We start from the raw sequence: 11,700 nt of genomic DNA, 5'->3' as shown, positions 1-11,700 counted from the left end.
TCTCTTTATTGCCGAACTCGAGTTATTTCTTGGCAACTTTACTTGGCTGCATGTAGGGCATTCGCCCGATGTGTCGTGCGTGCACTCACAAGAAATAAAATTGGCCATGAATGATTTCTGACTGGCACAGAATGCCCCAAATCTCGCTAGTTTGATTTGTTTCGCAGGTTACGTTCACATGCCACTCCCTGTGTGCAACTGGGGTTGGACTCAAGTTGCGCGGCTGTCGGCACAGAATACAGTTTTGACAACCACACGCACCAAACGGTTGTCGGTTCGGTGAGTTCCAATCAGACTGGGATTAACTGTGAAGACATTTTACATCGTCGGGACGGCGAATAAAATGATCGGTTAAGAAAAGAAGTTCCATGTGATTTTCACTACTTTCAAAAAGTCCATAATAACTTTTCTAGACAATATCTACCTGTTCGATCACAACTTAGCCTCTCAAATCTCACCCACAGCGGCCCAGTAGTTTGGCCGTCTAAAACTTAGGCCTTGCTTGTTACTCGGAAACGTAGCATTTGCCTTTAGAACGATTTCACTGTTTTCTTCTACCATTGGAACATCAACCTACCTTGGTGCTCGCTGGCAGGTAATTTCGGTATGCACGAGAACGAAGAAGGTAGCGAACAAGGCTTGTTTACTGTGATTGTTCCCCTTGGCCAATTTATATGGTAGCGGAAATCACGTGGAAAAGGTTAAGATCGGGGCTACATACACTTTAGAGAAATAGAAATCAAAGGAAGGGGGTTGGATGAGGGATAGGTCAATGGGTCACATAATCAGGTAAGTGACGTCAATGTCAGACAGACTTGTGGTGCCAGATGTTTCATAGGCCAGTTCAAGTCTCTTTTGGATGCAAAGTTGTGGATCCAGGAGTCGGATTCCAATCGCCTCTGCGATCGATAGTAGTCTGGACCGTACCAGTCGTGATCGGTTCAGAGGAGCCCGGTGTATAATGGTGAAGGCTTGCTCCTTGTCTATGACATGTCTGGTTTCGGCCAAATGTGATGCAATCGCGCTTGAGCCGGGATTGTGTTCTCGCATTCTGTCCGACAGATGCCTTGTCGTACGATTAACGTATGATGCTCGGTACGAGCATACAAATGAGTACACACAAAAGCTGGTGGTAAAACGTGGCAATTTGTCCTTCAAGCGGAATTTGATAGCGGGGCTGGAGTTGAAGCTCAAATACAGATTAGCAGCCAAGTGTGTCGTCTCAACAGATTTTCTAAGCCTTCGGTAAGAATCCGGCACTGTCACTAATCTTGAACCTAATGTTATGACCAGGGGTGTATCGGATGTACGGAGGTGTTTGATTTATTTTGCTGCACACAGAAACGAATGAATGGGAATTAGGACAGATGGCAGCACCGAAAACGAGGTTGAGTGAAGGAGTGAGATTGGTGGTGTAGACGACCATCACTTTTCGATTACCTCAATATGGATCCGAATGGCATGCAATATGGGACGATCGAAAATGCAGAGGTGATTCAGGAGCTTTGCGTCGTCGGCTGGGCGATAGTATGGTAAGCCAAAACACAAAGGTTAGCGTTACTGACAACTGTGTGGTTCGTCTGCAAACCGCGGTTAGTCAAGTCATGCCTCAAAATACCGAATTGAGTGTGCACTTACCAGATAGTGGGACTGTCCAGTGGAGGAAGGAGCACATTTTGAGGCATTAATCAATAACCAACCTGTTTCTTGTTTTACCCAGGTAACCATGTTTGGTGCACTCCTTGATTCACGCAATTTCGGTAGGAGGTTGATACGATGCTTTTTCTAGTGCAGCTTTTCATACAGCGATACAATAAATGTAAGTGTAAGAAAAGATGGATAATGATGGGAAGTTCTAACTGATCTTCCTAGAAAATATTATTTTGTTTACACACGACGCCCTGAGAAATTTGCATGCAACAGACGACGTGGCCAGCTGCATTGAAGGTATCCATCACGCAGACCACTTGATAAGATCTAGAAATAGCGGGGTGACACTATTAATAACAGATATTCGGTAGTGCATGTTCATTCATTCGCCCGACATCTCCATTGTGACTATCATTATCCAACGGCAACTTGGTTGGCTGTGGCCAGCCAAACAATTCTAGTATTTTTTGGACAGCTTTTAAAAAGACCACGCTGTTCCTCTATCCAAATCAAGCGGAGCGATATGAAGAGTACAGTGTTTAGAGGTTTATGCTTCCTCCAAGAGGAGCACATTTTCAACCAATCCCGTGGGAACTCGCTTTTTGAGGACGGCACCATATCGTGAAGTTGTGTAAGTAAGGTTAGAAATCGTTTGTGGAACAACGGAAGCATGAACCCGACTTCTCCTGAAGTGACTTACAACAATGAATCACCTAGTTTAGACGGAGGCTGGTGCTCGGCTTACCCTCGTAGGTTATGCGAATAGGACGCTGACACACTGAGATTATGTGATCCAGTTCCGCAAAGTTCTGATCTAAAAAGCCAGAGTGACTGTTGAAGCACTTCCAATCGATGACAACGTAATTTTTCCCACTATCTGAACTACATGACGGAGAATTTGTTGTTAGTGGTTACAATTCGTCCAGCAAATTAATCACAAACTCATTCCTTGCGAGGCTATTGGCCGAAACATCCATCTTATCTAGTGTGTACGAATAAGATAATTACAATTTCAAAAAAATGGGACCAGAGAGATCTTCATACATGGAGAGACAGCATCTTCGGTAGACCAAACCCAATTTCCAATGAAAGTATTCATCTAACGAAAAACCACTAAAGAAATTTGCTCTTTCGGGAGCTGCATCCTAAAGAGTGCACAGCAGTTTTCATTTAAATTATGGGAAAGTTGAAGTTAATTGCGCCTGAATTCAAAAGAAAATTAACATGGAACAAATCTGTGGTACAATTCGTCGACACAAAAACGCTATAAAACGATACAGAACATACGGTATGTTTTCCATAAACCGTACACCGAATAGTGAACTGCTCAAGGTAGGATAAAACGAATAAATTTGTGCATTGACGACGTCCCCTAGGTTGGTGACCAGACGGTTGCAAGAAAATTGTTAAGCTTGCTGAAGAGATATCAGGTGAACGTTTGTTCAACTCAACTTCAGTGAGGAAAAGCTATCCCGCGATGAAAATCCACTGGAGCAGCCTTCAACGGTACCTGGTCGTTATGACTTATATTTGGCTACTGATAACGGAGCAGTAGTATGGAACGGGTGCATGTATTCGGACCGAAGCCAGGACGGCTGTTGAAATGGCCAAAAGCGTCATCTCAATCGAGAATTACATTTGGCTACTGATAACGGAGTAGTAGTATGGAACAGGTGAATATATTTGGACCGAAGCCAGGACGGCTGTTGAAATGGCCAAAAGCGTCATCTCAATCGAAAACTGACCAAAATGGAAACCATTTTTCGAATAATTGTTCTTAGCTACAAGACGATCAGTCGAAAAGATGTCATCGACGCGGAGAAATAGCTTTTGTGCACACAAAGAGAGCGGGGAAATCGATGAACTAGATTGAAGGGGCGAAATGCACCCATTTGCAAACAAGTTTGGTTTTGCGAGACTCACCTGGAAGTAGGTTCAGATCCCAATGATGAGTAGACGCCATTTGCTGGCCTTGCGGCTTGTCTCCCTGTTTCAGGAATGCAAACAAAATGACTTCCTAATAAACTGCGTAATGCAGATGTTTCCTGTTCCTTAGTACTTCTAGCTAGTGCAATTCAACTGGTAGAATTCGATTCTGACAACGTCCCACTCAAATTAGTCTGAATTCATCGATCAACACACACGCAGCTGATTAGAGTGAATAACGAAAGTTATAGTTCAAGGTTCGGTTAAACTCCCAGGTTTACCTAGCACGCACTGGTGAGATGGGGATGTTCAACTCATGAATATTCAGCATTGCTGGAGACAAATAAGACCGAAACTCGAGTCCAGTGCTTTCATTTGTGTATGACTACGGAGAACAATGGCACTAGTACAGTGGGAGGACGGTTCAAATAGGTGTGCTGATAATACATCTCTTACTCAGTTACTGGAACGGACGGTTTCGTTGAAAAAGGGTTTCACACATGGGTGTCACTTTCATAGAGACAATGAACAAGTGAAGACATATATAACCGGTGCAATACAAATGGTGAGAGTTAGAAAACAACATTCTTGTGTACACAAGACCCTCATTGCCGTATGGGGCTTTGGACCGATCGTTCTCAAAAGGTCATTGTCCGGAGGTGATGCATTGTGAATAACCGAACACAACGTCGGTCGAACGGATGTCGCAAGCTGCCTAAGGAGCATACGAAGAAAAGCACTAAGTGGTTAAAAATAAGCCAATCATAATCGAGCATTTTAGCTCGGCGCGTGCTTTGTGAAAAGCTCCTTGATAACCATACAAATGCGGTCGTAATAATTTTCCCCAATCTCTATAAAAGCCGTCTCGGGCTTTTGATTTAGCATGAGGGGCGTGGCAGGAATCCAAGGGTCGACACGCTAATTGCATTGCTGTCTGCAGTACACAACAATCAAACATCTTTATGATGTCTTTGAGCCAGCTTCACTTTGACCAGATTGCGCCTAGTCGCCCTATCTCCGATCGAGATGCTGTGTATACGGCTAGCGGTCAACATGGGCGGTTCCACATAGCTATTCACATAGCTACAAATCCATGCGTTCCAAACAACTGTAGTTGTTAGGGGAATATACTCATTTGCGAACAAATTTGGTTTTGCGAGGGACTCATCTGGAACACAGCTGAATCTCTCGTTTGTGATGTTCCCAGACAGCTGAATGTGCTGCACCAGGCCGTCTCATGTTTCAGTCGCTACGATATTCGAGATATCGCAATACGTGTATACACGTGATGCAATAGTCATAAAGTTGCTGAGAATTCTTTGACAGCCCATGATTGTAAAACACGATCGTAAACACCTAGCTTTTCACCTACCAATTCATACGCTTCAAACAACTGTAGGTGGTTTTTTATTTGCCCAGACACTATTTCCCAAATATCCGTCGTCCTCAACACCAGAAGTATTGGAAAGTTTGTTATCGTATTTGCAGTGAAGTAGCATTTTAAATGAGAGCCGCATATTTAATGGACGGCGTGAATTGCTTTGTGCACAACATAGTCATCAATTTTCTAACTGCAACTAAACTCTTATTAGCGAAAAACACTCATTTGCAAACAAAGTTGGCTTTCCCAGTGTTGAGGTTCCCGATACGGAACTTTGAGTGATGCGTAGGTTCGACAATGTCGAATATCAAAAGGATGATTTGGGTTTGTAATTCTACGGTACTCAATTGTTCGCGTTCGTAGTGTCAAGGGGTTCACAGGTCTGTCACTGACCGGCACAGTGCAGTGTCAACGTTCCCTCACCAAACAATGGCGAGCGAAATGATGGCTCACTGGCGTGGGTTGCAGTCGTCCCTTCCGACGACGGTCTCGTGATTCTCATTGGACGTGCGATCACACGGAACCCATGAGAAAACAAGTCAAGGCAGGCTCAGCACATGGGTAAGTAGGTCAGCAGCGCACATTCACACACAGACAACGTCAATACACAAGTGTCGGAAAGGACGGCCTCTGCAAGGCCAAATTTGTTTACAAATGAACGTATTTCGCTAATTCTGTGCAGCTTGTTTTCAAGTAGAACCTAAGGTTGACGGAAACTTATTAATTCCAGTTATTTTAGTGGGGGATAGGATTAGGATACGGAAAATTAAAACATAATTGCTTGAGAGACATATTTCAACAAATATTCCGATTTAGGCACAACCGACAAAGTTATCTAAGCACATTCATCCAGGTATGGGTAATGGTGGAAATCGATAGATTTTGGGGGAATGTATAGCCTATCAGTGGGCATCTGCAGTGCAAGAACTCTGTGGAGCCCGTACCAATGTCAACAGACGTATAATCCTCTGAGGTATTGTTCAGACTGGAACTCCCGCTGTGACTGACATGTGGATAAGCATAATACTCATGGCGTTAATTACGAATCGCAAACACTTACCTGAATCCATACTGATTTAGAACGACGAACACCAGCCGGCTTTTGCTGCCGTCAGATTTCAAAGCACAGTTGGTTCAATGGAAACTCCTGACGTTTACGGCGATATTGTCGGAAACCACCTCAACCTATACGAATCAGTTCTCGTAAATTTCAACCGTTTTTCTCTCTGGTTCGAATAGGCGTACGTTTCGAATTTGAGGAAATTTTTCTAGGCAGCTGTTTCACCAAAGGCACTAGGGAAAACCCCTAATCCTCTGAAATTGTGCAAAACAGCGCGCTATTGGGGCAAAAACACAAGCCCGTTTCAGAGAGGTTTGGTGAACAATCGGTGGATTTATTGCTAACCAAACCTCTCTGAAACGATGACTTCCCAATCGGTCCCAAACATTTTCCCATTGATTAAAAAACAGGCTCATTATTTGTAAAACAGTGTGGACTTGAATCATCCCACAGTATATCGATCGACAAAGCTACTTCATGCATCGAACGTGAACAAAGTACACGAACTTCACTCCAGATTGCATCTTAAGCTCAATCGCCAGAAGGGCACCAAAGCTCCCAATGTTGCAAATCAAGATCAGCAAATCGAAATGGAAACATTGCGACCGCTCTCTGTTCCTATGCTGCGTCTACATATATCAGTCCGCTTCTCATCTGATCACCGTTCCCGGTGCAGCTGTTTTGCTCGAAAAACCCCAATGAATGGGGCTTTTAGCGTGTCCTGAACAATGGTATTGCCGTCGACGTTAACGACAAAGTAACTGAACCATCTCATGATTTCAAACTAGCATGGTGGATTCCTGTAGTGTTTTCACTGTACTCATTGTAGACCAAGAGGTAGACGAACAAAGTGACGAACTTTGAAATTCTAAGTAATTTAATTTGGATGTGAACATAGTCGAAAGTGCAACCCAAACAGTAGAACGAAGTCCAACATGCGGAACCTGAGTGCTTTGCTCTGATCGAACAGATCAATACCTCGTGTAAAAAGATAAAGCAAAAATGGAAAAATCAAGTGCTTTGGCTCCCTTGGTTTAGACGATTTGGTTGTTTGCTGTGGGATTGGTATGAATTGGTCCGACCGTTCAATTCTGACAACTGACGAGCAAATTTGTGACCTTATTGATTAAAAAATCGTGTTCCATATGTTGGGGCATGGGAATATGTGGTGAATTTTCTGATAACCCTGATCAGTAACCCCGCCTCTGGATTGACCGTTTCTAGTTTGGCGCAGATGAACTATCAGTCCAACGCACCTCACACTTTATGCTTCCTCACAGACAAGACGGGACGGGTTGCACAGTGCGTTCATGGGGAGCATTTAGGAGACCAAAAACAATTCACCCGATTACATCTATCGTGGATCAAGCTCTGAGCGTCCCTTTGAATTTTAGTTTTACTCCGTTTCGCCCATTCAAAGCTGCCTAGAAGTTTCAAATTTCCGCGCCACTTCCTGATTGGGAAGTTCTGGTAGGTGGATCAACCAACCGACATAGGCAGCAGAGATCATCGTTCGGGACGTTGCATTGACAAATCACATCATCCTACCATCTCAAATTCACATGTTCAGACGTGATAATTCAGGCGCATACAACGGTCCCTAGTGGGGTATTGGTAATGTGCTAGCCTCATTTGTTACGTCCGGATTTCAAACCCAGGCAAGGCCATTGTTAGCTCAAGCTATCCATTGCCTATACGGTGTGGACTAACCAGAAGTATGAAAACACTAACCGGTAGACCTAATCGGCTGGACAACTGTCGCCTCCCTCGATGGAGACCCCGGGACTTAACCCAACTATGGTTAACCACACTGGCAGAAATGGCCCGATCGCGCAGTCAGTGGCGCTCGTGCACCAAGGCTACCCGTCTTCAGTGCGTAGCTATCCAGTTCCCGAACTAGCTGAACATTCCATCGCCTTCGAGGCTTGGCTTTATGTCCCATGCCCTCCCACTTTCTGATGATCGAAAATGTATTCGCTGGGACCATTGTGCCCATGGTATACCGTTTATGGCCGATGAATTGAAAATTGAACCAGAATAAATGAACCAGACCTGCAAGGGGTTATTCAAACGAGTGATGTGCATACAAACACCATATCACTCCGCCTTGCTTCACTAAGCAGCTGAACCAAGAGTTTTGGAGCGAAAACAAATTCAGACGGGCCATGCGTAAATCACAAGGCTGTCATATGAACTTTACTCAACCGCATGTTGACGACCCTCTCGGCCAGCTTTGGCTGGTGGAATTCGGTCTGATTCGCTTTGCAGCGGTAAAACACAGACACACTAACGGTGATTTTTTCACCTGCCTCCTATTCCATGAAGGTTGTCTTTATTGCTTGAGAAGCAGGACTCATTTGAAATATGGAGGATTCACACATCGGAAAATCTGAACAACTTAAACTGCTTCTGGAAAGTGTTTCCTCGATGGATATTTCTTGGTGGGAGAGAACGCTGTGAAATTTGGAACCAGTACAATCGTCTTCTTCTGAATGGTGATAAAAAGATTGGGATGTCGTCCTTATTTGGAATCATCAACATTGTGCACCTCATAAAAAAGTTGACAGAGTTCTACACTGAACCCAGAGATGAACTGAGCCTAGTCACAAGAACGAATAGCGATCCTGCCATACAGTCTCGCACGTAGCGTTCACGGTACGTACTGTACAAACTGTAGTATGTTACAGTGTTCCATTGGTAGCTTTTGTCTTGTATATTTTTCTTCAGAAATTGTTACACCCTTTCCAATAGGTATTCATAACACCAGTCCGTCGTCTTTGAGCGCCTTTCTTAAGGTTGGTTAATGAGGCCTTCAACGTAATTCTTCCACATATTTTCCACTGGTGTGTACCGTCAAATACCATTCCGGCTGTCACGGGATCCGAGGGCTGTGATTTCGTTTGCTTGGACCTTATACTACCTGCAATCCATTCGGTGACATGCACTTGTGACCTCAATTACCTGAATCACAGAGGTTCCGTTTTCTTACCTCTTGGTGAATGAGTCTCACGGATGACGGATCTCCATAATCGGGGTGCACCGACTCATCTTTTTCGTGCACCTGTTACACTACCTCAATATAGGACGATGCTTCGATTGGTTATCGTTGAAAACCAATAAAACCACAATCATTGTGTCGCTAGGTGTGTTCACACGTCGTTCCCTCCATTGACCTAAGAGAACCTCCAGCTGCATTGCCAACGTGCACTGTTGGATTATCCAAGGATAGGCGCCTGACCCAACAGGCGCAGCCAACCGAGTCGGACTACCTCCGTTAGCCGAAGCCGCAAAGGAGGCTACGCAGTACCGGAAGTTTCAGATCAAAGACTACCGATAGCAAGACAGTTCCCAAAAAGTTGTGCGATCTGTGTGACAGTAGGTACCGGATTCGATTAACGGACGACGGATACTGATGAAAGGAAGGTATAGCGAGTGATGAAATAGAAAAAAAACTGTGTATGTGACAGGCGACGCTGTCGTCGCAATAACAGCGTACTGAGTTTGCGAGCGTAGACAAAGCTGATTCAAAGGAGTGTCTGCGCGACGCGATGAATCGCAGACCCGCACCTGTCGTCCGGGTGAATACTACTGCCCGGGTCAATAGGAGACCTCATTCATTCGCTAGTGAATGTTTCTGGTTTAGATTACCGATTTCTCCGTCCGTTGCTGTCTGATATTTATAATGCACTGTAATAAAATTTTCACTGCATTGCATCGTATTGTCTATTGATCCGTTCTGTAAACTCAACCCCATTGATATTATATATATATATATATATATATCTATTTATAGCATGTATATAAGTCTTGTTGAATAGCCTCAACATCCTTGACCGTACGCATTGCTAGGCCGACAACAGTGCTATAGATGACTCTCTGAGGTCATCATCATAGGAACATGACAGTAAATGACAAGAACTGTCCATACCTGTATCTCTGAGTGTACCTGGTGCGGGCTATCAAACCGTATTTCGCAGCTGTCCATTGGGCCACCAACTAAGCACGCTAATGTCTTCCAGAAGCACTTACCCTATGCATCCTCCAAGCTCATTCCTTCAGGTTTACACCGGGAAAAGGGAGCACAAGGCTCAGCATAAACCGTACATGGGATTATCCAGTTGACACACAGCTCCATCGACTTCACAGGATACAGCAGACCAATCCAAAATGGATACCAACTCACCATGTTAGATGAACCAGTCAAATCAACCGGTTGGACCAAAATGCATTGGTATAGTATGACCAAAAGCGTAGTAGAGAACCTCAGGAGTAGAATTCACTATCACTGGATAAGTGCAGAAGGAGGCCTTGAATGTGTTGGGACCAAATGAAATGTTTGGAGTCAGTATCACAGATGTGAGGACCTATTAACTGCACTCTCCTAAAGCTTTCTCACAGGTCAGTCGATCGCTTCTGACGCCCGAAAAAGGATGGAAAAACTCGTGTCAGCCAAACAACATCAGACAGGTGTTGGCTAAGCAATCCGGCTAGGAAATCGGAGTTTTCAAGCTAACTGGCATTGATAAATGTCACATTCTGTACGGCTTCTAACTTTGCATAAAGTGAATCACATGGATGCCAAACAAAAGGGTGCAAAGACCTTGTGACATTCAACTTGGCATTTGCTGCTTTCAGTTCGTGCCGCTACGTCATGACTCGCCCCCTACAAACCTTCCACCAATAAGTATATGGAGTGAAAAACAAAGGTTTGCTTGGTACATGGAGGTTGGTATGCGTTACACGTGTTCAAACAAGTTCAACCTGTAAGCTTTGTTTGTGGCTCTACAGGGTGGCTGACTCACTAGCAAGTACTCGGTTACGGAACATTAAATTGTGAATACATGCAGCCAGGTAACGTCTGCGGCGCTATAAATAGGTTTATGGTCAAGTATTTGAGAACGATTGAGGTCTTCAGAATCAATGCTATGACAGTCGCCTCGTAGACACAACATTTTGGCTTCAGTGAGGTGCGTTACTAACAAGCAAGATGATGCGATTCAGCCTTGCTATCGCGTGCATCAACTTCAATTGCGAGGTCTTCAAATGCTATGACAGTCGCCTCGTAGACACAACATTTTGGCTTCAGTGAGGTGCGTTACTAACAAGCAAGATGATGCGATTCGATTCAGCTATCGCGTGCATCAACTTCAATTGCCGCACTACATAATCATTTTCATGTACGACAGAAATAACAATTGAACTGACACCACATTACCATGTAACCATAAGATATAATTATTAGTCTTCGAAGATCTCAGGCGAAGAAGAGAGGTCGGAAATGTATACGGCATAGTGCTACCTGAGGCACTTACGCCCGAAAACCTTCACTCAATTAATCTGAACGGATGCCGACGGCAATTGGTATACTTCATGACGTTCCAGGCTAAACCGAGAGAAGGTCCCGAGGATCCTATCGTGTGAGGTGGACCGCACGAAAACCTTTCGTTATCTTATTCCCCTTCTGTCAGGTCACAGGCTGTCCACCTCGCACTTTGCTTTATTCCCCCATTCATTTCCGCAGACGCTTAATCACCATGGATAGTTCTTGTCATCAGTTTTTGTTCGCATCCATCAGCAAACGAATGTCGCAAGGCCAGCAGCACAGTCGTAAACATTCTACCATTCCACTGTCCTGTTTCACTTTGTTTCCAAACTCAAGGACCTTTGTTTATCTTGAACTACC

General features: G+C 44.3%; 1 protein-coding gene across 1 annotated transcript in view; it reads left to right on the top strand.

Annotated features, from left to right (window-relative positions):
• Positions 1 to 859: 859 nt before the first annotated feature.
• T265_02257 (hypothetical protein) overlaps positions 860 to 11,700 on the top strand; it is a gene marked incomplete at both ends in the record, with an annotated part of 42,098 nt that continues 31,257 nt past the window's right edge. The window contains one exon of the mRNA XM_009166461.1: positions 860 to 1,212. Coding sequence (XP_009164725.1) covers positions 860 to 1,212 — 353 coding nt within the window. The remainder of the gene's footprint in view (positions 1,213 to 11,700) is intronic.

The sequence above is a fragment of the Opisthorchis viverrini genome (genome assembly GCF_000715545.1).
Source record: "Opisthorchis viverrini unplaced genomic scaffold opera_v5_26, whole genome shotgun sequence".
NCBI classification, from domain to species: Eukaryota; Metazoa; Platyhelminthes; class Trematoda; order Opisthorchiida; family Opisthorchiidae; genus Opisthorchis; species Opisthorchis viverrini.
This window is presented reverse-complemented; position numbering and strand designations above follow the sequence as displayed.